Genomic DNA, 27,991 nt, shown 5'->3' with positions numbered 1-27,991 from the left:
TCTACCACTTGAGTCACAGCGCCACTTCCGGCTTTTTTTCTCCTTGCTTATGTGGTGCTGAGGAATCGAACCCAGAGCCTCAGGCATGCAAGGCAAGTGCTCTACCACTGAGCCACCTTCCCAGCCCAAGAAATAATCTTATAAATGTGTTAGAAACAATCGCATGAAAGAAAAAAAAAACATTTGAATACATATCTTAGGGTTCCTTTCCCTAACATCACCTTATCTGACCTTTTCTGCTTGTCTCAGACATATACTTGATATTGCAAATAAGGGAAACCGTGGGACCTATGTTTCTTTGGGCCTGGCTTACTTCACTTAATATAATTTTTTTCAAGCCTTGGAAAGAAAAAAATTTAACACAGATACTTTGAAAGAGACAGTAGCATCCCAAGAATAAAAGGAAACTTTCATGTTTTTCAGGTTGCTGTGCTTATAAAATGTTTTACCATATATTAGCTAATATTTCACCTTAAGAAACTAGAAAAAGAGTAAATTACACTCAAACTAAGCAGAACCTTGGCAAAAAAAAACAGTATAAAAGCAGAAATAAAATCCATATAAAACTAAAAAGCAATAGAGAAAAATTAATGAAATACTGACTTTTAAAGATGGGTAAATTGGATGTGAGGTGGCCTGTCCATGACTTAAAGATTTGAAAATTACCAATATTAGAAATAAAGGAGTAGCATCACTATAGACTAGACAGATATTAAAATGAAATAAAGGCATTTGAAACACTCATAATAATACATTCAAGCACTTAGACCAAATAATCACACCTTCTCAGATATATACACTGTTAAAACTCACTTGCTAATAACAAATGAAGTACTACCAATGAGTCTAGAAAAAATGTAACAAATACTTTCAAATATTATACGAAGTCCAAAAGGCAAAAATATTAATAAAAAGAACAAAATTATAAGACTAATATAACCACAAGAGAAAGTATAGAGGACAACTGCATATGATATCCACAATAAATGATATTATGTACAGATCAACTGGGTATATCCCAGAATCTCAAGGCTGGTTTAAAATCAGTCAACAGAATTCACTATACATATATGAAAATACCATATAATTATCCTATCAAATGCGGGAAATAAATTGGCAAAAAATCTAACATTCATACATGATAAAAACTCAATGGCAACTAGAAATAGGAATTTTCTCATCTTAACTAAAAGCTTCTATTAAAAGTTCAGAATTATCACAATAATTGGTAAAAAGACTAAATACTTTCCAAGATTGAGAATGAGACAAAATTTGTTATATCACTTCGAAAATAAAAACAAAACACCACCATCAAAAGAGAAATCTTCCACACTGAATTGAAGCTCCTATTCAATCAAAAGGCAATAAAAAGATATAGAGGGCTTTCAAGTTGTAAAGGCATGAAACTTTCTCCATTTGTAGACAACATAATTATCCATGCAGAAAAATCTCAAGATAATCCTTAAAAATTTACAGGAATAGTAAATAGAGCAAAATTATAGAATAAAAGGTTTGCATGCAAAGTTCAACTAATTAGTAGACAACATCAGAAAATGAAATGTAAAGTACCATTTTGAATACCGTTTAGAAAAGTGTAACAATACAATTTAGGTAAGTTCAATAAAAGATGTACCGAAGGAAAAAAAGAAGACTTATAACAATCTCCTAAGTTGATCCATAAATTCAAACGAGATCGGGCACGTTCAGGGTGGTATGGCCGTAGACATTGATCCATAAATTCAATGTAATTCCAATCCAAATCCTAGCAAGATTTTTTTTGTTTAATAGAAATTTAAAACTTGAGACAGGGAACCCTATGCTTCAAGCAGTTGGGCAAGGCTAACTACAGGAAAACACCAGTAGTTGACACTTTGGAGATTTGATCTAAAAGGGAACCTTCCCTTCTCCTGCCCCTCCCTCTCCCCTTTCCCCTCCTTCTTCTCCTTTTGCTGCTGGTCTTAGGCTTGAACTCGGGGCCTGGCCAGTATCCCTGAGCTTCTTTGCTCAAGGTTAGTGCTCTAATACTTGAGCCACAGTTCCACTTACAGCTTTTTCAGTAGTTTTTCGAGATAAGAGTCTCATGGACTTTCCTGCCCTGGTCGGCTTCAAACCTCAATCCTCAAATCTCAGCCTCCTGAGCATCTAGTATTACATGCATGAGCCACCCAATGCTTGGCTTTAAAAGTGACTTTTCTAACAGAATAAGCTAGTTTTATAGAAGTTAACTGCATTGCTCATCAAATCTCACCATGTTATAACAAGAAGCAGGGCCGTGTTGCTCTGAATATAGGAAAACACCAGTGATCTCAATTTAGGGTTACCACAGACACTGAAGCATTGAGTGGGAGATACTATAAGAATTAACAGAAACTGACTTCTTGAGAGTGTGTCTGGCACAAACCCTGAGAATTTTATGCGGTAGAGAATGTACAATAAAGATATAAATATGATGAGGAGTGAATGGCACAATGGTCATGTCTGGGACTGAGACTAGCAAATGACTCAGTTTTCATTGCACCCCTTCCCTCCAGGCCGAGCTCTGGGGTTTGACTGCTTCTCAACTAGGAAGCATTTGGGGATGGAACAGTAGTTTGATATTTGACCTGTAAGCTGACTAGAAACCCCAGGGCCTGTCCAGCATGACCCAAATAACACTGAGATTGATGAGAAGGGTTTGCTATGGCCCTGAAATAGGCCAAGTCATGGATCATGCAGCCTTCTTGAATGAGAATAATCATTCCCAGCAGTCTATAATCTGAAAAAACTTGGTGTAAAAAAAAAAGTTGGAGAAGTGGGAAAATAGGAGAACAAAATGAGGGAAGGGGTAATAAGTTTGACAAGAAATGTACTTATTACCTTACTTATGTAACTGTAACTCCTCTATACATCACCTTGACAATAATTTTTTTAAACAGGCTCATTGCATCTTCCACATCTCTCATGTTTGCAAAGCTTCTGATAGGCATGTTAAAAGCCACCTGAGAGAATACACCCTAGGGCAGTCAATATCGCCCATCTGGAGAAAAATGGGGACACAGCATTTGGCCCCAACCTGTTCAGCATGAGCTAAGATGGATCACGGTATGCTACGGCTGGGCCCATACCTCCTCCACACTGGGGGACCTGGAAGAGAAGTCTTCAAGTATCTCAGCATTTTTGATGTTTTTTTTCCCCTTTCTGTCTAGTGTATCTTCTATTACTTCTCATTTTTTGTTACTTTTTAAACTCTTCAAATTCTTTTTCTGCTTTCTCTTTTCTTCTTTGCCTTTGCCTTGCTGTCTTACTTTCTTTTATTTTTATTTTTTTTGTTCATCGTGGGGCTTGAACTCTGGGCCTGGGCACTGTACCTGAGCTCCCAAGGCGAGCACTCTACCACTTTAGCCACAGCACCACTTCCAGTTTTTTGGTAGTTAATTGGAGATAAGAGTCTCACGTACTTTCCTGCCTGGGCTGACTTTGAATCACGATCCTCAGATCTCAGCTATTTCTTTTTTTTTTTTTAATTGTCATTCTTTTTTTTTTTAATTGTGAAAATACCATACTACTTAATTTTTAAAATGATTTTCTTCTTTTCTTCCTGGGAGTACTGGATGTTGAACCCAAGGTCTTGCACTCTACTTGAGCATTGCTTCTAGCCCCGTTTGCTTTAGTTGTTTTTCTAAGAAACTCACTTTTTGCTTGGACTGTTCTGGAGTGTGCCTTTTATTTACACTTTCTTTGTTGAGATGTGGGTGTCCAACTTTTGTTTAGGCTGGCCTTGAACTGCACTATCCTAGTGATCTTAATCTCCTGAGTAATTAGGTTTGCAGATGCCAACTGCCTTGACATGCTTACTTTTTCTTCTATTATCTTTGTTCCTTTAATCAAGTCCAGCACCTCAAGCATGCTGGCCGGGTGTTTTGCTGCTGGGTTACACTCCAAGCCCCACTGAAGAGAAATTGCATGGTACTGTGGTCATTACCTATTTCTGCTTAAAACTGTCATGAATACTTCAACATAAAGAACAGGAAGCTCAGAGCCCCTAACTGATACTCTGGATCCAAGTAGGCACTGCTGCAGGAAGGGGATGCTAAAGTCCTGTTCTTGGACAAGTTACTACCACAGCAATAACACAGAGAAATAATGTAAGCATTTTAGACACTGAATCCACAAAGACCTTAGCATAACTTGCTCCTATACCCTTTCAGACTGCACACTGCTGACAAGACTGGAGGAAAAACCACAGAGGTCCCATGTACACTGTTGTTTATACCACAACTATCCCATCCTGTAAAACCTACAGACAAAATACATCCCTTCGGCTCTGATGCAGCATGCATTATGTTGTACAGCCACTAATCACCACTAAAAAAGTCACAGGACTAGGAGTCAGTGGCTCATGTCCACAAATCCTAGCAACAGAAGAGGCTGAGATCTGAGGATTGAGGTTCAGAGACAGTCAGGCAGGAAATGTCTGTGAGATTCTAACCTTTAATTAACCACCAGAGAGCTAGAAATACAGCTATGACTCAAGTGCTACAGCAATAGCCTTGAGCAAAAAACTCAGGGACATTGCTCAGGCCCTGACAAACTCAAGCCCCAGGTCTAGCACACAAACAAGAACAAAAGCAAAACAAAAAGCCAAAGGGAAAATATACTATATCTAAGTCCATTTCAAATGAAACTTAACACTATACAACAAATTGATAACCCATAGCACATTACTGAGAAAACTACTTACATAAAAATGGGCGAGATATTCATCCTAGCAGTTGAGCAAATCTCAACATAGAAACACAGAAATGCATAATATACATATATACATATATAATATACAATACATAATATATATATATATATACATATATAATATACAATACATAATATAATACCTACTAAAGCCTAAAACTCTAGTAACTGATTTCCAAAGATACAATGTGGCCAAAATGCTAGGAAAAGAACTGAGAAGGGACTGTACTTTGGGGTCTCTAATCTGCAGGATGGGGTTTGTCACAGTTCTCAAGAATAAGGCCTACTTTAAGAGATATCAAGTGAAATTTAGAAGACAAGGAGAGGGTAAAACTGACAACTATGCTAGGAAATGCTTGGTGATACAACACAAAAATAAGTACAACACACCCAAATACAGAATGATAGTTCATTAATCAACAGAGATATTTGTCAGATTGCTTATGCACGCATAGGAGACATGATCATCTGCATGGCATATGCGCACCAACTACCCAAGTATGGTGTGAAAGTCAGCCCAACCAATTATGCAGCTGCCTATCGTACTGGCCTGCTGCTGGCCCATCAGCTTCTCAACAGGTTTCACATGGACAAGATCTATGAAGGCCAAGTGGAGGTGACCGGGGATGAATACAATGTAGAAAGCATTGATGGTAAACTTGGTGATTAAGATGCAGGCCTACCTGCATTACAACTACCACTGGCAATAAAATCTTTGGGCCCTGAAGGGAGCTGTGGATGGAGGCTTGTCTATTCCTCATAGTACCAACAATTCCCTGGTTATGACTCTGAGAGCAAGGAGTTCAATGCAGAAGTACATCGGAAGCACATCATGGATCAGAATGATTATATCCTCTAGTATATAAAGAACAATGTAACTCCAGACATGATGGAGGAGATGTACAAGAAGGTGCATGCTGCTATATGAGAGAATCCAGTCTATGTGAAGAAGCCCAAGACAGAAGTGAAGAAGAGGTGGAATCCTCCCAAAATGTCCCTTCCTCAGAAGAAATATAGGGTAGCTCAAAAGAAGGCATGCTTCCTCAGAGCTCAGGAGCAGGCTGCTTTCTTTTTTTCTTTTTTTTGTCGGTCATGGGGCCTGAACTCTGGGCCCAGGCCTTGTCCCTCAGCTCTTCAGCTCAAGGTTAGTGCTCTACCACTTGAGACATAGCACCACTCCTGGCCTCTTCTGTTTATGTGGTGCTGAGGAGTTGAATCCAAGGCCTCATGCATGCAAGGCAAGCACTCTACCACTGAGCCACCTTCCCAGCCCCGAAACCAAACAATTTTCTATGAGGATTTTTTCAGAAAGACAATAAACTTATTGACAAGCTCCCCCCCCCAAAAAAAAAGGATTGGAAAGGATAATTAAAAGAAAAAACCCCCAATGATTCCAAGAATAAACAATCGAATAAATTTAAATGGACAATGGAAGATATTAATAAACATTTCAATGAAGAGAAAGAGAATCTGAAAGAGAACCAAATAGAAAAGGAAAGTAGCAACTGGGAGGATGCATGTGGGAGGTATCTATGTATAGGCAATGTTCTAATTTTTGGTCTCAGCAGTAATTTGGTTCACTTTATGAACACTGAGCTGCAAACTTTTCTATATGTACTTTTCTATATGTGCTTTATGCAATTAAAACAAATTTTAAATTTTAAAAAGGTTATGCCAGGTATAGTTAGGCATGACTATAATGCTAGCAAAGTAGATCTGCAAAATGGCAGCAAGAGGACCCAATCTGTCTGTAGCTAACCTGGACTACATATCAAGATCAAAGTTGGTCCACACAACATAAGAAGACCTGTTGTCAAAAAAATATAAGTTTAATAATTTTCTTTGCAGGTACAAAGCCCTGCAGTTTGATCCCCAGCAGAAGGGTGAGATAGGGAAGGCATTTACCTGCTTTTTCTGTGTTCTGTTCCTGTTTTCCAGCCAGTCATCCATTTGTTCCTCAATTTCTTCTATAGAAGTCCCATGATCATAAGAGTGAATATATGTACTTTCTAATGGTGTGTATACAGGAAATTCAGGTTTGGGTTTTTTAACTTTAACTTTCTTCTGTTCTAAAAAGAATGTTTAAAAGAACCAATTATTGACACTTGTTAAAAATTAAAAGAATTTAAAAGTACTCAAATACCTTATTCATAGATTAACTCTTGAAAGAACACATAAATGATGTTCTTTTTATCAAAACAGAATTGCTTTATTATAAATTTTATTATACATTATTATTGTATTATTTTAAAATTCAGATACTGTTAATAATGATTATTATTACTTGACTTATACATAATCACTACTTGACTTATACATATGTTTAGTTTTCAAAGAATTTTTTATCAAAGTATTTCACTATGCGAATTGAAAGAGCTTCAGTTTAGTGTGTTAATTTTACCTTTACCACTTATTAGCTATGTAATATTGGGGAAATACAACAAATGTTCATTTTCTGAACAAGGGGTATGTAATTATCATTTCAATATTTTACAAATGCAAAGATAATTTTGCAGCACCAGTAGCTATCAATAATGTCCAGTGTTATATGACACTGTTTCTATCACTGAATATATCATGGTGGTCATGTGAGATTATATTACCTAGTGACAACAAAACCAAAAGTGGCTCAAAGTGGTAGAGTGGTAGAGAGTGGTAGAGCCTTGAGCAAAGAGCTCAGTGACAGCACCCAGGCCTGAAGTTCAAGCCCCACAACCAACAACAACAACAAAAGTTTCTCATTAATAAAAACATTGGAATGTAACTGTTATGTAAGTTTATAGGTATGTGTGAATATATGACTGGTTATTATTTCTTTATAAAGATATAAAACTGGTAACTGAGTAAAAGCTCAGCAAAACATCTGCTAATTATTGATGATATACTACATCATCACTGAAGTAGGACAACTATAGCAAAATAATGCTTTTCAAAATTACTGAAAAGGCATGTGCAAGTAAATACATTTAAATGATATTAGATAAGCATGGAGAAAAATATGGATGAACACACTAAGATATGTAGGTGAAGAGATGGAAGGAATGTAGAGATAAGCATAAAGGAAAAAAGAAATATCACAACAAAAAGATAGATAACATATGAAGGCATATTTATGTATAAAAGTATATGATCAAATACTATTTCAAAATTATAAACAAAATCAAGTTTTAAAAGTCTACACAATGTAATCTAGCTGAAAATTCAGATATCTAAAACTAACGGCTGTGTATGATGGGAATAGGAATAGGGAAGTGGAGACTAGGAGGACTATTTCAAACCCAACTGGGGAAAAAATTTTTAGATACCATCTTAACCAATAAAAAGGTGGAAGTGGTAGTGCATGCCTATCATCCCAGCTACATGGGAAACATAAAAAGGATGATCACTGATCACTGTCCAGGCCAGTCTGGGTAAAAAGTAAGACTATTCAAAAAATAATAACAAGAAAGGCTAGAGGCATGGCTCAAGTAGCAGCGCATCTACCCAGCAAGCACAAGGCCCTGAATTCAAACCCTAGTGCTACTGGATTAAACAAAAACTCATCCAATAAACAAGTAGCCTTAGTAAATAACTATTCACTAAATCCTGTGCTACTTTAATAATTCAAGGCTAAGTGTGTAGTATGCTGCATGTGGTAAAATATCACCTCTTTAAAAATTGGCACTGAGATGGAGAAAACACTCCAAAAATTCATATGGAACAACAAAAGACATAGAATAACCAAAGCAATTCTAGGCAAAATAAAAGCAATGCAGGTGGTATTACAATACCAGATTTAAAACTCTACTACAGCCATAGTAACAAAAACAGCTTGGTATTGGCGCAAAAACAGACCCAAAGATCAATGTAACAGATTAGAAGACCCAGAAATAAAACAACATACTTACAGGTTTTTGATATTTGACAAAGAAGCCAAAGGCATACAGTGGAAAAAACATAGCCTCCAACAACTGGTGTTGGGAAAACTGGGCAGCCATATGCAGAAAACTAAATGTGCATCCCTGCTTGTCACTATGCACTAATAATCAATTCAAAGTGGATTAAAGACCTCAATATCAGACCCAAAACTCTGAAACTACTGCAAGAGAGAGTAGGAGAAACATTAGAAATTATAGGTATAGACAGGAACTTCCTGAATAGAGTCCCAGGGGCACAACAGATAAGAGAGAGACTCAACAAGTGGTACTACGTTAAAATAAAAAGTTTCTGCACAGCTAAGGACATAGTTACTAAACTAGAAAGATGGCCAGCCAATTGGGAAAAGATCTTTACCAGCAATACATCAAAGACATAATATCCAATATATACAAGGAGCTCAAGAAACTAATCCCTCCCAAACTTAATACACCATTTACTAAATGAGCAAGGGAGCTAGGAGAGACTTCTCCAAAGATTGGAGGAAAGAATGGCAAAGAAACACATGAGGAAATGCTCCTCCTCTCTGGCCACCCATAAAAAAATGCAAATCATAACAACTCTGAGATTACATCTCATTCCAGTTAGATTGGCCAACATTTTGAATTTTCACAACAACAAATGCTGGTGGGGATAGGAAACCCTACTGCACTGCTGACGGGAACATAAACTGGAATGCAGTTTTTGAGCTTCCTCAAAAAATCTAAACTTAGATCCATCCATACCACTCCTTGGCATCTCTCCTGAGTATCATGAAACAGGATAAGGACATCTTCACATCCATGTTCAGTGCCCGGCTATTCACAGTAGCCAAGATATGGAAACAACCCAGATGTCCCACAATAGATGAGTGAATCAAAAAAAATTTGGTACCTATATACCACAGAATTTTTACACAGCTATTAGAAAGAATAAAATAATATCATTTGCAAGGAAATGGATGGAACTAGAACAAATCATGTTAAGTGAAGTAAGCCAAGATCAGAGAGACAAATGGTGCGTAGTCTCTCTGATAAGTGGAAGTTAGATCTAAAACACACTGGATATGACAAATTAAACAGGATACTAGATACTCACATACAGTGAGACCAAAAGAGGTAGTTTTAGGAGAGAATCACAAAAGTGCAATGCCTAAGTGCTTCTTGATATTTATGTAAAATATACATACTGAAAGGAACTCCAAAGATATAGAAACAAAAGACTTTTTTTTTTTTGGGTCCAGTCGTGGGGCCTGAACTCTGGGTCTGGGCGCTGTCCCTCAGCTCTTCAGCTCAAGGCTAGCACTCTACCACTTGAGCCACAGCGCCACCTCTGGCCTTTTTCTTTTTTTGCTTATGTGGTGCTGAGGCATTGAATCCAGGGTCTCAGGCATGCAAGGCAAGCGCTCTACCACTGAGCCACCTTCCCAGCCCAGAAACAAAAGACTTTTTAAAATTTATTTTTTCTTTTTCTGAAGATTCTGTATCCTTTACCTTATATACAGGGTATTCACTTGCATATCTGTGGGAGGGTAAAGGGGAGGGCACAGAATCCAAGGATAAAGGGTGAAAACGTGCAGCAATGGAGTACACTGGACATTAATGAAAGTATACATGGGTAGAGATGGAAGGGAAGGATTGGAAGAGAATGAGGGAACAGATGAGTGTGTGAAAGGAACTATACTTATTACCTGACATATGTGTCACCCCGCTGCATATCACCTCTATAATAACAATAAATTCTAAAATTATAAAATATGGTATATCGGCTACATGTGGCACATGCTATAATCTCAGCACTAAGAAGGTTGAGGCAGGAGGTTCTTAAGTTTGAGACTAGTCTGTCCTCATCATTCCTCTGATTTTCAATAAGACATATATATAATTAATATGGACCCAAACTTTATATCGTTATTGATACTTCATTCAAGAAAAATAAATCTATGAGGATTTTTGTTTTCAGCAGCATTAGACCTATGTGGGAAAATCTGAGTTAAATACAATATGTATTTTATCTTGATGGATGGGAATCTGATTTAAGTTTTACAAATTTTGGTCTCAAGATACATCATACTTATTCCTCAATGGTAATTTAGCCTGTCAAAGACAAAAAACAAATAATCTAATCAATCAAACAAACAAAAATCAAACAAAACTAAAGAAAAATAAAGTAAAAGTGAAACTCATGATTCATTAAGTGTCTAGTAAATGAAGAAAAATGATTTTCTCTTAAAAACTAATTCAGGGAGATCATCAGAGGAATGATAAATGAGTCAAAAGCCATCTTAAGTGACTCCTTCTTTAATGCTCCTTGAAAACAAAAGTAATTTGGGACCAGAAAAAACAATCAAAAAAGCCACAACAGTCTGTAGCTGGGATGTGGCTTCAGTGACATGCACTCTGCCTATCACATGTAAGGCTCTGGGCTCAATCCCCAGCCCCATAAAACAAGCAAAAAACCATTCTGGCATAAGTAGTCTGTCTTACTACTTGGACTTAACTCAACTTATGAGCCAGATACTTGGATCAAATATTTGGAATAAAAGCACAAAAGCATTTCTATGTCAAGACACTCTTACCAAATAGTGATCTAGGCACTTTAGCAGTGAACCCTAAGGCTATTTTTAATGTCTTGATTGACATTTGTACCTTGATAGTGTTGAAACCAGTATAATAGAGTTTAAATTAATCAAAGCCACAACACCTTAACCATATTATCTTTTTCTGGCAAGAACAGAATTTCAAAGTGGTAGAGAGCTGCTAGCCTTGAGCAAAAAGAGCTCAGGGACAGCACCCAGGCCCTGAGTTCAAGCCTCACAATCAATGGGGAAAAAAGAAAAAGAGAATCCTGCTGTACATTGCCCACTAATAGTCTCTCATCCTGACTTCCTAAAAAGGAGTATTTTATTCCCCATCATCTACTTGCTCTTATCTTGGTACCACCACTGGAACCTGCGATGAGGTCCACAAAACAAGAAGCAAACACAATAAATACAAAATGTTAAGTGATACGACAAAATTAACAGGACTTAAGAAACAAAGGCCTTCCACTCATCTGGTGGAATTACTACTAAATAAGCCCATGCTGCTGATCACATGTATGGTATACATGAGCATACCAGAGGGAAACCAGGAGGACGACACAGAACTGGAGGGAACCAGGGAAAACATATACCAGCGGGACCCATCAGCTGCACTGGACATTGACCAAATGAACTAAGCAACTCAATGGCAGCGATGGGAGGGAGGGAACAAGTGGAAAGAGAGAACAACTAATGCTATACAAAATGAAAGAAATGTACATATCACCCAATGTGGAAGAAATAACTGCATTGCAAAGCTCATAGAACTCATAAATGTTATAGACCATGATAGACAATTCTCTCCATGAAAGTTAGAATGTGTTTGTGATTTTAACTAAGCATAACTATCCCACAATACTGTGAAATTTGGGAAATTATGTAACCACTTAATCATAATAAAAAATTTGGAAAAAAGAAGCAAATATAAATAATGTATTATTTCTGTACATATAGAAGTACGTGTGGAGGAGATGGGGAAAAACAGTTGTTTTAGGGTTCAGGTGGACCTGTTGCAACAATGAGAAGTACAAGTTGTCATGTCCAAAACGAGCTTTACAATGTCGGTGTAGGGGGGGTGGGGGGGGTGGGAGGGGGGAAAGATTGGGATTGGGATTGGGGAGGCTGGGAAGGGATGTGAAGGGTAAACAAAGGGGGAGGCTGCAATGCTTGGTAAGAAATGTATGCATTATCCTGCCCATGTAATTGTAACCCCTCTGTACAGTATGTTCACAAATAAAATAAAATTAAATTAAAAAAAAGAAGTACATGCAGAAGGGTTGATGAGGTGATATTTTTAAAATTCATATTAGGTATAGAGAGATGGGTAATGAGTAGTAAGTGTTTTTATTGTGAAAATACTGTACAGAGGGGTTACAATTACATGGACAAGATAATGAGTACATTATGAGTAATAAGTTCTATTTCTACCTTTTCCTCTTCTTTTGTCTATTCAAACTATCATCTTTAAAAACAGTATCTCTGTATGTCAAACATGTATTATAAATTTACTGATAACATCTGTTTCAAACACACAGAAAAATGTTTTCATCACAAATGTGTATGAGGAAAAAGATACTCTGACCTCAATACTATACAAAGCATATATTATCAGAACATTATATACTATTCATAAATGTGTATACTTTTTATGCACCAAAGTTTAATAAAAGAATGAGTTTCCATTTATGATTACAGGCTCATATCTGTAATTTTAGCTACTCAGGAGGCTAAGATATGGAGGATTGCTGTTTGAGTCCAGCCCAGGGGCAATAGTTGGAGAAATTCCATCTCCCAATATGCCAGCAAAAATGATGGGATAGAGGTATGGCTCAATCTTCAGCAAGCAAGACATGCAAGTGCAAGGCTCTCAGTTAAAATCTCCAAGAGCCCCCAAAGAAACAACTGTGTAAGAGTTACATTTATCCAGGTGTGAAGGCACATGCCTAAACTCCCAGCTACTCCAGCGGTAGAGGAAGGGGGATTGAAATCTGAGGCCAAACCAGGCAAAGCACAAGACCTCTCAGAAAAACAAATCAAAATGAGTGAGCATGGTTCAAGTAATAGTCCCTGAGTTGGATTCCCAGTACCTCACAAAAGTTAGAGTTTCTTCTACCCATTTCTACTTTTCAACACATGCATATCTGCCAAACTTAACAGTTGATTCTCTATTAACTTTTCTCTGTTTACAGAATTCTGCTTTAAACAGTTATATTTGATCTATGTGATTATTAGAACTTTAAAATTAATTTATGGGGTCCTTTGAATAGAGTTCTATATGAACAGATGCTTCGTTGACCTTCATTAATATTTATGGAATTCCATTAATCCATATATTCACCCACTGGTAATTTTATTTTTGTTCTAAAGCTGTTTTTCTACCATATGAAGGACTGTGTCAGACAGAAAAATAGCCATAAAAACAATTAAGCTCTACTTTCTGGAACCTGGAAACACAGCCCTGAAAAATACAGAAAAAGACCTTACTTTCACGGACTCACACACTATTAGAAGAAAGCAAGCATGGACAAGATTAATAAATGTACTACTATTAAGTAAAGCAATGTAACCAGACAAAGTGTGTAGTGTGTGTGTGTGTGTGACAAAATGAGAAAAAATTATCAGGGCTTGGAAAATGTCTTCTCTAAATGTATATTCAACTGTTCCTAAAATCAGCAACAACTGTCTTTTCGTATTCCATTTCTTTTGAAAATACTGATAAACTTAAGAGAACTTTGTAGACTTTGGACAGCCCCATTCTTCAGGAATGGGAATGGTATAACTATGTTGATTCAATCTTTCCTTTGGACATCGGACTTTGGGTGGTTCAGTAATACAGCATTTTCCATGCATTATAAATTAAGTATAAGTGACTCCATTAGAAAATGGAAAGGAAAGCATAGAATTGCTACTGAATTTAAATAGAAATCAAAATTGAGATAATTTTATACAATATTGCTAACGTAGTAAAACTGTATTTAAAACTCACTTTGAAGTGTTTCATGTTCAGTTCTAGTCAATTCATCTTCCTTTTCCTTCAATCTTGTCTCTTTATATTTCGCATAAAACTGCCCAGCATCCTTAAAAAAGAAGTTATAAGTCAACACAAAAATCAGTTTGCTTTGACAATATTTTCTCTTTAACTGTTTTTAAAATAGTGCACTCATAAGTAACTTTTTGTTTTCAAATCTTACGATGATTTTTTTTCTCTTGGAGAGAGCCAAGTGCAGAAACTACACATGCATAAACTTAAGTAATTTCTTTATCTCATATATGAAAAACCCTCCATTTCCTGTTTTCTTCCATTGTATGACTTAAAAAATATTATACTACTAGGTGGAAAGGCAACAGAAAAACTTATTTGGTGACTTGGGTTATTTGCAATAGTAAATTATACTATTGTGATTGAAGTACTTTTACATTAGTCCTTTAACTCCAGTAGGTTTTAAATATCTCTAAATGCAAATTTGATAACTACACACACATGACCATTTAGATATAAGCACAAAGCTGTTAGTCCTTCCATTGTTAGAAACCAGTACAAAACAGATTTGGGAGGACATACACTACATACTCAGGTGTCAAGATACATTGGCTAAAGTCTCAATGAGTGCCACAAAGGTAAGACTTTAGCTCAGTGCATCTCCCTGCCCCCAAGAGAGTAATCACAACAATGAAAATAAGCAAGCTTATGCTCTAGGCATATGATGACCCGACAATGAATATAAGCTTATTATACTCCTTGACTTCATATTATACAGCAAATACCATCTACTTTTAGCCAGAGTATTCTGCTCCTTCACAATTACTTTTTTTTTTTTTTCCGTCAGTCATAGGGCTTGAACTCTGGGCCTGGGCACTGTCCCTGAGCGATTCAGCTCAAGGATAGTGCTCTACCACTTGAGCCACAGTACCAATTCTGGCTTTTTCTGCTTATGTGGTGCGGAGGAATTGAACCCAGAGCCTCATGCATGCGAGGTAAGCACTCTACCACTGAGCCACCTTCCCAGCCCACAATTACTTTAAAAAAATTTTTTGTATATATATATATATTTTATTGTAAAAATACTGTACAGAGGAGTTACAGTTACTTGAATAAGGTAATGAGTACATTTCCTATTGAGCATTGTTACCTCCTCCTTTGTTTTTCCCCTACCATCACTTCCCTCCTTAACTCCTCAACTCCTCCCCCCACCCCAAAGTTGTAAAGTTCATTTTCAACATAGTGTCTTGTACATCTCATTGTTACAATGGGTTAACCTGAATCCTTATTTCAGCATTTTGTTATTTCCCTTTCCCTTCCCAAATTAGAAAAATGTATATACAAGATGCAGGGCACCAGAATCAAATACAGTAAAAACAGGGGTTATACCATGGGGGAAGAATCACAATTACTTTAACAAACTCTCTTTCATCCTTGAAAAGTCTGTTCAAGTACCAGCTCCTTTATGTTCTCCAGAATAGAGCAATTCTTTCCTGTGTACTAGGCCTGTAAATAATTACAACAATAAGGTATTCCTAAACCATTGCATCAATATAGTAAAGCTATTTCTCTTGGTTCTTTCCATCCTGATTTTTATATTACTACATCATTTCTAGCATAAAAGTTCCTATAAACCTTGGCCAGCTAAGCAATGATACATTTTGAAAAGCATAAATGGCCATGCATCCAACTTATTCATCCTTCCATGACCATAAACATAAAGATTACATTTAAAAGTCAACAGGATTTTAAAGGTTTTATGTCCCATTAACACCTCTCTATTCCCCTTTTAAAAAGCTCCCAATTGCCGGGCGCTGGTGGCTCATGCCTGTAATCCTAGCTACTCAGGAGGCTGAGATCTGAGGATCGCGGTTCAAAGCCAGCCCGGGCAGGAGAGACAGTGAGACTCCTATCTCCAATAAACCACCAGAAAACCGGAAGTGGCGCTGTAGCTCAAGTGGTAGAGTGCTCGCCTTGAGCTGAAGAGCTGAGGGACAGCGACTAGGCCCAGAGTTCAAGCCCCACGACCGACAAAAAAAAAAAAAAAAAAAAGCTCCCAATTCTAGAGAAATATTTTTTATTTAGTCTTATCAGTCACATATACCTTTGTGTGAATAAATGAATGAGCTTGTTTGTTTCTTTTCATATAGTAAGTTTTAATAGGGAAGAAGAAAAGGGCAGCAAGGCCCTAGCTCCTTGGGGAACAGGAAATGTGGCAACATTAAAAAGAAAAATAAATGTTGTTTGTGAGAGGTGAAAGAAGGTAGGTTGAAATTAATCACAATATTAGTTAGATATAGTGACTAAGGACTATTTTTTTTTTTGAGAGAGAGAGTACCATAATGTAGTCCAGGCTGGCCTTAAACTCATGATCCTCTTGCCTTAGTCACCCAAGTGTTAGAATTACAGGTGTACAGCACCACAAAAGAACAAAAGCTCCATATAGCTGGAGCTATACTATATAGGTGAAGCTTTCAGCTCTTCCATTTTACCACTCTATGACATTCAGCATATTAACTTTTTTATGGATCAGTACCTAATTCATAGGACTACTGTGATGATCACATGGGTCAATATTTGGGAGACACTTAATATGTGTCTTGTACATGGTCATGTGTTTTATCGTTACTTGGATTAGAAACAAGTTCTCTCTTTCATGCTTTATATTTCACCAAAATGCTTTTTATTTTCTTCTTAATTACTTTCGAATTATAGTTACAACATGCCTTTTCTAGGAAACATTATTCCCTCAACAAACTAACAATCTCAAATAATTTTATTTACTCAGTATTTCCTTCCAGTCATCTTTATATATAGCATAGTATACCACATTTTTTAAAGCACACTGCCAAAAGGAAGGCTATAAAAGGAAAGTGATCAAATGGTGAGGCAGCTTGAAATTGTCTCTTAGCAGGGACTGGGAATGAGAAGATTAGGGACAACCTGGTAACTACCGCAGTCTATTTTAAGGGTCATTACTGAAAAAAATGGTGTAAATTACCATATACAATTCTGGAGATGAAAGTTTTGATTTTGGATAAATATAAGGAACTGTTTATCTTTTTTTTTTCTCCCTCCAGTCCTGGGGCTTGAACTCAGGGCCTGGGCACTGTCCCTGAGCTTCTTTTTGCTCAAGGCTAGTGCTCTATCACTTGAGCCACAGCACCACTTCCAGCTTTTTCTGTGTATGTGGTACTGAGGAATTGAACCCAGGCCTTCATGCATTCTAGGCAAGCACTCTACCACTAAGCCACATTCTCAGCCCCAGGAACTGTTTTTCAATAATTAAAATTAGCTAAAAATAAAATAGTTTGATTCTACTGGTAGCTATCTACTGGTAGAATTTGGGACTACAGTAGTTGGCTGTTCATTATTAGTTATTCTAACGGTGATTCATGTACTCAAAAGGGGTTAAAAAGATCAAATGTTTCAACCTTTTCCCCCTCCTATTCTCCCTTAGAGGAAATCTGTTTAGTAGAGAAAATAAACATAAAAATTATTTGAATCCAGAATATACTCTGGTTTACCTAGACAGAAATTACAGATTTCTGTGGATATAAACATTATATCTCCCCTGAAGCTTTTGCATCATGCCTATTACATGATAAAATTTAATATGTAGTATATAAATAGACACTTATTTTAATTAAGTGACAAAATAAATTGGGGAACTGGTATTGTGTGTTTGCTTTCACTTCTCCATATAAACTTTGAAATATTAAGCAATCTAAATTTAGAAAAGGGCTCTGATCTAAAGTAGGAGAAGTAGACAAAAATATGAGAACAAGGAATGTGGTTGAGCTCTCAGGCAAGGTAGCTAGAAAAAAGATGGCAGATACTCCATGCCTTCTGGATTGTTTCACTGTACAAATTTCTTTTGAAGATTACAAAGAGCTATCAACACCAAGAAAATACATATATTAGTTACTTTTGTGTCTCTGTGATCAAATGTCTGAGAGAACAACATAAAGGGATTAAAGATTTATTTTGGCTCATGATTTCAGAGGGTTTATTCAGTCCATGGTTGTTTATCCCTATGTATTTAGAACATCATGGGGCAGAGCTGTGTGGCAGTCTGTTCATCTCATGGAAGACAGAAGCAAAGAGGGAGAGAGTCCTGGGCTAGAGACAAGATACCACAAAGGATGTTCCCCCAGTGACCTACTTCCTTCATCTAGGCTCCACCACCTACACTTTCCAGAAACTCCTAAAATGCCTCCATCATTGGATAACGTAAAGCTTTAACATATGAGCTTTTATAGGATATTTCACATTCAAACCATAACAATACTGTAAGTAAATTTCTGAAAAATCTGCCTATAAAGTCAAGTGGTCTATATTAAATTTTGTTGGTCCACTGACTAATACTCTAATCTCATAATCATACATAATAAGTAATAAAATCATAAACCTTAAGTTTGTCTATTTTAAGTAAGAGTCAATGTTTATGCACAGAACTATTAACATTGAATTCATAATAGGTTAACAAAAATAAAACTGAAAACCAGAAGCTATGCCTTCTTCTGTTTGAGACAGTCCTATTCAAGAGGTAGAGCCCTTGGTGTCCCTGAATTCAACCTTACAAAAAAAGAGAGAGATAAAGCCTAAACGCTACTTTTCCATTTAGGCTAAGATAGAAGAGGCTGCAAATACTGCTTACCTCAAATACAATTCAAGAATCCTTCTAGAACTTTCATAAAAATTACCATCAGCCTGAACACTGATGGAGTTTAAGATCTAACAGCTTATTGTACCTCACTAGACAGTTCTAATTATCTACTTGTTGGGGGGAAAAACCCAACTTCTTTTACCTTTTATATTTATTTTGAGACAAGGTCTTGCAATATAAGCCTAGGTTATCTCACACCAAGATCTTCCTTCTTCAACAGCCTCCTGAATGCTGAATGCAGAGAGGTATATAACCAAATACAGACTAGCTTTTTGTTTTGCTTTTATTTTTTGGCCAGTCCTGGGGCTTGAACTTTGGGCCTGGGCACTGTCCCTGAGCTTCTTTTGCCCAAGGCTAGTACTCTACCACTTGAGCCACAGCACCACTTCTGACTTTTTCTCTATGTGGTACTGAGGAATCAAACTCAGGGCTTCATGCATGCTAGACAAGCACTCTACCACTAAGCCACATTCCCAGCCCCCCGACTAGCTTTTATATTTCTGGTATGCTAACACTTTTATCTGCTGTAAGTTTCATTTTTTTTATTGTGAAAATACTGTACAGAGGGGTTACAATTGCATGGGCAAGATAATGAGTACATTTCTTATCAAGCATTGTAGCCTCCTCCTTTGTTTCCCCTTCCCATACCTTCCCATCCTCCTCCCAACCCCCCACCCATCTCCTCCCCCACCAAAGTTGTAAAGTTCGTTTTCGACATAACAACTTGTACATCTCATTGTTGCAATGGGTCCACCTGTATCCCTATTTAAACGATTTGTTTTTCCCCTTCCCCTCCACAAATTATACTGACATCAAATACAGTGGAAAGCCGGGGTTATACCGTGGGGGAGGGACATACAAAGCAACAAAGAAATAATCTTATAAATGTGTTAGAAACAATCCCATGAAAGAAAAAAACATTTCAATACATACCTTAGGGTTCATTTCCCTAACATCAACTTATCTGACCTTTTCTACTTGACTCAGACATACATTAGTTAATGCAAATAAGGGAAACCATGGGACCTATGTTTCTTTGGGCCTGGCTTACTTCACTTAATATAATTTTTTCCAAGTCTTTCCATTTCCTAACAAATGGGGCAATGTCATTCTTTCTGAAGGGGCATAAAATTCCATTGTGTATATATACCACATTTTCTTGATCCATTCATCTACTAAGGGGCATCTGGGTTGGTTCCATATCTTAGCTATGGTAAATAATGCTGCAATAAACATAGTCGTGCTCGTAGCTTTAGTGTGATTTTGTTTGTGAACATTGGGGTAAATTCCCAAAAGTGGGATGTCTGGGTCATAGGGGAGCTCTAGGGTGAGTCTTTTGAGGAACCTCCATACTGCTTTCCAAAGTGGTTGAACAAGTTTAAACTCCCACCAACAATGCAGTAAGGTTCCCTTCTGGCCACATCCCCTCCAGCATTTGTTGTTATTAGAGTTCTTGATTATAGCCATTCTAACTGGGCTGAGGTGGTATCTCAATGTTGTTTTGACTTGCATTTCTTTTGTAAGTTTCATTTCTATCATTAGATAGTGTCACTTTGAGAAAATTGTTGCACTAATCTGAGACTTAAGTACTTTTTGGCTATAAAACCATACCTAATCAAGATTTTCTGGCTTTTAAGCTTTTCCATATCTAGCAACAAAATCAGAAAAATCCTCTTTATATTTTGTCTTTGAATTCTGGAATATTTGTAGCTTATGTCCTCTTTCTAGAAGGCAGGAAGACAGGAAATTATGACTTATGAGTTTTTTTTTTCTAATTTTCCTGCATCCCTTTGTGTTTTGTAGTACACTTTCAGCCATACAAAAATTCAGATCAGCTTTTCTATCCCTTATTATTTGTTTATATAAAATGAGTTTATCTGGAAAGTTTTTTTTAATTTAATTTTCTGAGTATTGCCAGGTGATGGTGGCTCACACCTGTAATCTTCACTATTCAGGAGGATAAGATCTGAGAATTAGGCTTTACAGAGAGCTGGGGCAGGAAAGTCCAGCAAAGTCCATGAAACTCTAACCTCAAATTAACCAACAAAAAACTGGAAGTGGAGCTGTGGCTTAAGTGTTGAGTACTAGCCTTGAGTAAAAAAGCTCAGGGACAGTGCCCAGGCCCTGAGTTCAAAGCCTCAGGATGTGCAAGCACACACACACACGCTTTCTCCCTGCACACACACACACACACACACTTTCTCCCTGCTAATTATCTGTGAATGTTTTGTTTGTTTGGTTTCTGACAGAGGTCCACCAAGCAAAGCAAAAGGGCTAGAAAGGAAGAGCCCTGATTGTAAAGTGGTGACCTCCAAGCTAGTCCACCACAGTTGTAGTTTCAAAGGCAGCTGCTTCTTGGGAGAGAGGATGCGTTTATTTATAGAAAGCTCTATATAGAGTAGGATAGTGTTTTCTCTATTCTTTCAGGGAACTTCAATGTTTTTAAAAAGCTAGAGATTTCCCCCTTAGCTACTGCTCCTACATAACCTTTAACCCCTGTTGGAAATGAAAGTACACACACTTGAAATGTCCTATAAAAATTTTCATTTCAACTTTATATTAGATGAAAATGTACATTAGGTAATGAATTTGCCAATGAGTTTTCTGTTACTTTACTGAGAAATGTGACTTAGCAGGTAGAGAGAAAATTGAATAGTGAATTCCCCCCAAATCAAGCAAATTATATCAAACAAATAAATTCTGAGTAGTTAAGGCTTGTTTCATCAGATAAATGTGGACAATTATAACTAAGTGATTTAAACTGGTAATCACGGGAGATATTTGGCACTTTGATATCATGTGCAAATCGGTTCTTCATTTAAATGATTATGGGTTCAAATATATGAAGTTCTAACACATTGACAAAAATTTAGTTGTAAAAGTTAAACTGAAAGGGGCTGGGAAGGTGGCTCAGTGGTAGAGCGCTTGCCTTGCATGCCTGAGGCCCTGGGTTCGATTCCTCAGCACCACATAAGCAAAAAAGAAAAAAAAAGCCGGAGGTGGCGCTGTGGCTCAAGTGGTAGAGCGCTAGCCTTGAGCTGAAGAGCTGAGGGACAGCACCCAGGCCCAGAGTTCAGGCCCCACTACCGGACTCCAAAAAAAAGTTAAACTGAAAGTGTCATATAATATTGACTGTTTTTTAACTTTTGCTACTTTTATCACTACAGAATATATAATTAAAAATATCCCATGGTTGGAATTGTAGTGTGTGTGTGTGTGTGTTGTGTTTTGTGTGTGTGTGTTCCAAAATGGAAATTATGGAAGAATAATTTTCTGGGGCTGTTAATTTCTTTTTTATTGTCTTTAGAGAGTTGTGCAAAGAAGTTATCATCTAACAAAGCAGTTTATAAATATAATTTATCTTTATCAGTGTAACCCCTTTCAACATTTTCACCCATCCCTCTGCTATGTCTCCCTTCCTTCACTCCTCTTAATTTTGTAGGATATACGTTGGGTCATTGTGTGCATTTCCCCGCCCTTTTCCCCTTTCCTCTTGACCCCCATTTGGATATCTGTTTCATTGTGTTTTATTCTGCTGAACTTTTGATCTTGGCTTTCTATGGAATTTTACTATTTGAGATCTCCCTTGAATATGCCATATTTCAGTTAATATTTGTATACACTTGAATAGGGGAGATAAAGATTGGTCAGATTGCAAGAGAATATGTATCCATTAATAAAATGTAATAAAAGCTGGGCAATGGTGACTCATGCTATAATCCTAGCTACACAGGAGGCCAAATCTGAGAATTATGGTTTGAGTCTGTGAGACTCATCTTCAGAAATGAAGCTGTGGCTCAACATATTAGAGCTAGCTTTGAGCACAAAAGCTCAGGGATATCACACAGGCTCTGATTCAAGCTCCACGACTAACAAAAACCCAAATGAACTGTAATAAAAGGTAAGGGTGTGTGTGAACATGATTCAAGCACTCTATACTCATGTGTGAAAATAAAATGAAACAGATTACAAATTGTTTAAAAGAGGGGGGGCATGGAAGTAAGAAAGAGCATTAGAAGTGATGATTTTTAAAAATTAAAGTACATGTTATACATATATGGAAGTATCACAATGTAACATCCTTGTACAATTAAAATGCACTAATACGTCCTATGATGAGAACAGAATAATGGTTAGATGTCAAATATTCCAGCTAAATTCAAGCCCTGGACCATATAAGCCCTCTTTTGATGTAGACCAAATTCCCTGATACAATCTAATTTATACCCCCTGTCTCCTGCTGCTCATTCTACTTCCTTTCTTAACTAGCTGAGCAATCTCCTAGGTTCCCAACCTTCCCTATACATACTCATGCCTTGTATTCCTCTCCAATGTCCTTTTATCCCTTTAACCAAACACTAGCTCTCTGTCTACTCATTGATTTACACTTTCCACATTTTCATCAAAGAATCTTTTTCTTTCTGCTTCTGTGGGTACTTGAATAATATAGACAAATTTGGCGCTGGTGGCTCACGCCTGTAATCCTAACTACCCAGAAGGCTAAGATGTGAGGATCACTGTTCAAAGCCAGCCTGTGAGACTCTTATCTTCAATTAACCACCAGAAAACTGGAAGTGGCACTGTGGCTCAAATGGTGGAGTGCTCCCCTTGAAGTGAAGAGCTTAAGGACAGTCAGTGTCCAGGCCCAGAGTTCAAGCCCCACTACTGACACAAATATATAACACATTTACTTAAATATAGTAATCTCCATGTACCTTTTCCTTAAATACTGACCAATCTGGGAAAGATTTGATTGACATTAACATTATTGAACACTTTACAAGTATAGTAACTTTCTCTGTAATACTCCAATTCTTCTGAGAGTATCCTTTTTCTTTTTTGGGGGGTAGGAGGTAATATCAAGATTTGAACTCAGGGCCTTCTGCTGGCTAGACATGAATTCTATCACCTGTGCCAGCTCTTTTTTGCCTTATACATTTTCCAGATAGGGTATTTTGGGGGAGAGGAGGGAGCTGAGGTTGGCTTTACAACATGATCTTTCTACCTATGCCTTCTGTGGAGCTGGGATTACAGACTTGGGTCACCACTCCTGGGCTTGGTGGTTGAGATAGGTCTTACTAACTTTTTGCTAAACTGGATTAAAACTGCAATCTCCCTGATCTCCTAGGTAGCCAGGATTATAAAAGTGTACCATCATACCTGGCCCCTTATCCCATTATCTTTCCAACAACAAAACAGGAGCACAATTCAGTGCTGGTGGTAGTAAGGACCTTTTAAGAAAGCAATACTATAAAAGATATACTTTTACTTCTACACTCTCTGATCAAAGAAAGCACTCGAGTATTTATTGCCATTTCATAGCCATTATGTACTTAGTAGCGTCCACTTCTAACACTTACCTTTAACCAATACGTGAGATAAAAACACTCTACTATTATATCAATCATTTTTATTCTGTCTAAATGTTCTTTTTAGATTTTTTTATATAGATTTCTCTGTTGGAATACACGTTTTTAAATGGGTATCTAGAGACTTGAAAGATAGTCTTATATGATATATGCTATGTGATACCCTCTTTAAAAAAATAAAAATAAAAAGCTGTGGCATAATGTTTTCCTCTGGTCTATTTCAGCCTTACCACAGTATGATTTTATGAGAAGCACTATGTCTACAAGATTATTTTTGTATATTACCTAGCACACAAAGTGAGTACTTCGGGGTTAAGGGTCTATTCATCTTTCAAAACTCAACTCAAGTGGCTCTGCTTTTTAGTTCTCCTTGGTCATGCTAAAAGGGCAGACCATGCATCTTTGAGTATCTACAGAAATCATTATATGCATGTGAAGTTTATATACTGTAGGATATCATGGTGTTTTAACTCATCTGTTGTAATTGTAACTTAAGTAGCAGTAAGTCCTAGAAAGTATATTAATTTCTAAAGCCCCCTGTAATATCTTGTTTTCATAAGTACTTAATATATTTTTGTTAAACTGATGAAGAAGCTTTATACTTCAGATTTCATATAACTATTTTTATTTGTAATATTATTTGGGGAGGGGAGAAAAGGAAAACATTAGGTAAATTAAGGAGGCAATGAGAAGTCTTCTTTGGGTTCTCTGGTGCTAAATAATAAAAGAGAACTTGGGAGCTTAGGGTGACCCAAAGTATCACCTTTCTCAGTCCTAGTGGATAACTTTATATGTCTATGAAGTAAAGAAATAGTTATTTAGAGAATGATGGAAAAGAAAGAAGTTGGGAATTACTACCACAAAACTTAGGTATGGATCCTGCCACTATGCAGTTCACTTGATGGAAGCTTCTAAATCTCCTGCTTTCATATACTTGTACACAGTATTGGCCATTCCTCGGGTTCTTTATTACTGTATGTTTGTACAACTGATTGTGATAGCTTTGGAAGCCGTTAGTCTCAGTTATAGCTGTTATTGTAATTATAGGATTCAATTAAATATTATGTAAAGTTGAAATGTAAGTAACAAATAAGTGGGTTTTTTTCTATAAGAAACAAGGTGAATGTTTTGGAAAGTTTGATAGGAGTTGATAAAACACCTGTGGCTCACACCTGTAATCTTAGCTACTCAGAAAGCTGAGATGTGAGGATCATGGTTCAAAATCAGCTACAGTAGGAAAGTCCTTGAGACTCTTTATCTCCAATTAACCACCAGAAAACTGGAAGTGGCATTGTGGGCTCAAAGTAGTAAAGAGCTAACCTTGAGTGAAAAAGCTCAGGGGCAGCGCAGACTCTAAGTTCAAGCCCCATGACTGAAAAAAAAAAAAAAGAGTTGATAAAACTACTGTTCTAGGGAGCAGGTCATACTATCTAAAAGGATTATATATTAAAAAAAAACAAATAAAAGGATTATATATAGCTATAGTGCTTCACCAAAGTCTAATTTGACCCTTCATTAAAGAAATCCCAATTGTAAATCTGTCTCCAAAGAAAACAAATTACTGGTATGATTTATACAAGAAAGAGGACAAGAAACAACACGTAATCTCCTATTTAAAAACACAACAATGGTCCCAAATGACAAGGGTGTTCAATAAACATAAAGCACATTTTTTAAAGTTTGAGGTTATATGTGTGTGTGTGTGTGTATAATTTATATTACAGATATTTTATGCTTGGTCTTTAGTAGGGCTGTTTTGACTACTTTATCAATTATCTTCCTTGTAAATTTCACATGTATCACACTTAAGAATATCTCACAGAAGTAGCACATAAAAATTTCCGTTTGGGCTGGGAATATGGCGTAGTGATAGAGTGCTTGCCTAGCACATACAAAGCCTGGGTTCGATTCCTCAGTACCACATAAACAGAAAAAGCTGAAAGTGGTGCTGTGGCTCAAGTGGTAGAGTGCTGGCCTTTAGCAAAAGCAGCTCAGGGACAGTATCCAGGCCCTGAGTACAAACCCCAGGACTGGCAAAAAAAAAAAAAAAAAAAAAGTTTCAGTTTCAGTCTTTTGACAGGTACATGGTCACGGTATAAAATTTTATGGATGATAGACTGAAAGCAAAGAAAGACAAAAATCTAACCCTAACAGCAACTATTTAGTATTTCTATGCTGCTGTAATAAACTATCGTTATCAATCTAAAATACTTTCACTATTACAATTTGCATTAGAGAGAGCCTATTATGTAATGTTGTTACTGACCACCATGAAAAGTAACATTATATTCCCCAAACAGAATTATAAATATTTGCTTAAACATAATCTTTTTTCTTCTAAGAATATATTTATCAGGAAGTCATAATTAGTGGAAAATGAAAGGTCTTAAAAGGCTAATATGCAGAAAAATATTGAGAGGCAATTGGTGTGATGTTAGGAAAAACTTGAGAATTCAAACTGATCAGATAGTTAAAGAGGCCAAAAAGGTTTTGTATAATTTCTTACATTTGCATATTTTCTAAAAATTCATAATGAGATAAAATAATTGTTTAATCTGTTGGGTCTAGCTACTTTGGCAAGTTATCTTGCATGCTAACTAAAAAAATGCTAATTTTACAAAATAAGTCTTATTTCAAATTACTTACATTAAAATGTCAAAACAAGTGTTTGAGATTGACATTTCATGTGGTAGTCTATTTATACTGCTCCATGAGTATTTTAGAATTCATCCATATTCTAGTTCTCATACTGAGTATACTCTAAAGCTGAACAAAAAGACCCAAAGATTTGCCCTAAAAATATCTTTATCACATATTCTTATAAACATACACTTTCCCCCTTTCCCATTAATTCTTAACAACATAATATAGAAACAGTTTGGTCCCCTGCTCCCCCAAATTGGTTAAATAGCTAAAAACAAAACTTTCTCAATACTAAAATATTTCAATTTTTCTTTACTAATTGTAAACAAAATATAAGATTGGGTAAGAAATAAATAGTAACATGAATGAATCTCATAGAAAATTGCTAAATAACTGTTCAAAGGCTAGAGAAAAGCATACTAGTAATTTGAATTCCACTTTTTATCAAATACAAAATTTTTACTAAGAAAGGAAAAAGGAAAATAAAATATAAACGTTTGAATCATTAGTTATTGTGATAAGGCAAAATAGTTTTTCCTTTCTTCCTTCCATTCTCCCTCCCTTCCCATTTTTGTGCATTCTACACTTGAGCCATACCTCTTGTCTAGCTTTTTGCTGGTCAAATGGAGATAGAGTCTCACAGACTTTTCTACCCTGTTTGGTTTAAATGTGATCTCAACCAAGTTTCAAGCCTCACAGCAGGTAAGATTATGGTCATTGAGCAATATAAATTAGCAAAGCAATACTTTAATAAAAATATACATACCTAACTAAATGTAAAACAAAGGGAAATTGCTATATAAATATACATATATATTCCCAGTACATTCTTTGATCAAGACTAATTTGAAATAGAAACTGATCACTGATTACCAGTAAAAACAAAATGTCCTTACTCCCCACAAAGTACAAATAAAATAGAATGTAATATGATGTTTTGTGTATAATTATACAAGTGTTTATGTAAAGAATTTTTATTTTAGGGGCTGGGAAGGTGGCTCAGTGGTAGAGTGCTTGCCTTGCACACATGAGGCCCTGGGTTCGATTCTTCAGCACCACATAAGCAGAAAAGGCCAGAGGTGGTGCTGTGGCTCAAGTGGTAGAGCGCTAGCCTTGAGCTGAAAAGC

The 27,991-nt window shown here is 36.6% G+C and overlaps 1 protein-coding gene and 1 pseudogene across 1 annotated transcript in view; one reads left to right on the top strand and one right to left on the bottom strand.

The window, feature by feature from the left end:
• Positions 1-27,991, bottom strand: part of Dnajc1 (DnaJ (Hsp40) homolog, subfamily C, member 1) — a 158,972-nt gene that overhangs the window by 51,523 nt on the left and 79,458 nt on the right. The window contains exons 8-9 of the mRNA XM_013014598.1: positions 14,190-14,280; positions 6,634-6,797 (exon numbers count right to left, since the gene is read on the bottom strand). Of these exons, the coding sequence (XP_012870052.1) occupies positions 6,634-6,797; positions 14,190-14,280 (255 nt within the window). The remainder of the gene's footprint in view (positions 1-6,633; positions 6,798-14,189; positions 14,281-27,991) is intronic.
• LOC105984379 lies at positions 4,941-6,597 on the top strand (annotated as a pseudogene).

The sequence above is a fragment of the Dipodomys ordii genome, unplaced genomic scaffold (assembly GCF_000151885.1).
Source record: "Dipodomys ordii isolate 6190 unplaced genomic scaffold, Dord_2.0 Scaffold24, whole genome shotgun sequence".
Taxonomy (NCBI): domain Eukaryota; kingdom Metazoa; phylum Chordata; class Mammalia; order Rodentia; family Heteromyidae; genus Dipodomys; species Dipodomys ordii.
Note: the sequence above shows the minus strand (reverse complement) of the source record. Positions and strands in the feature narration are given on the sequence as shown.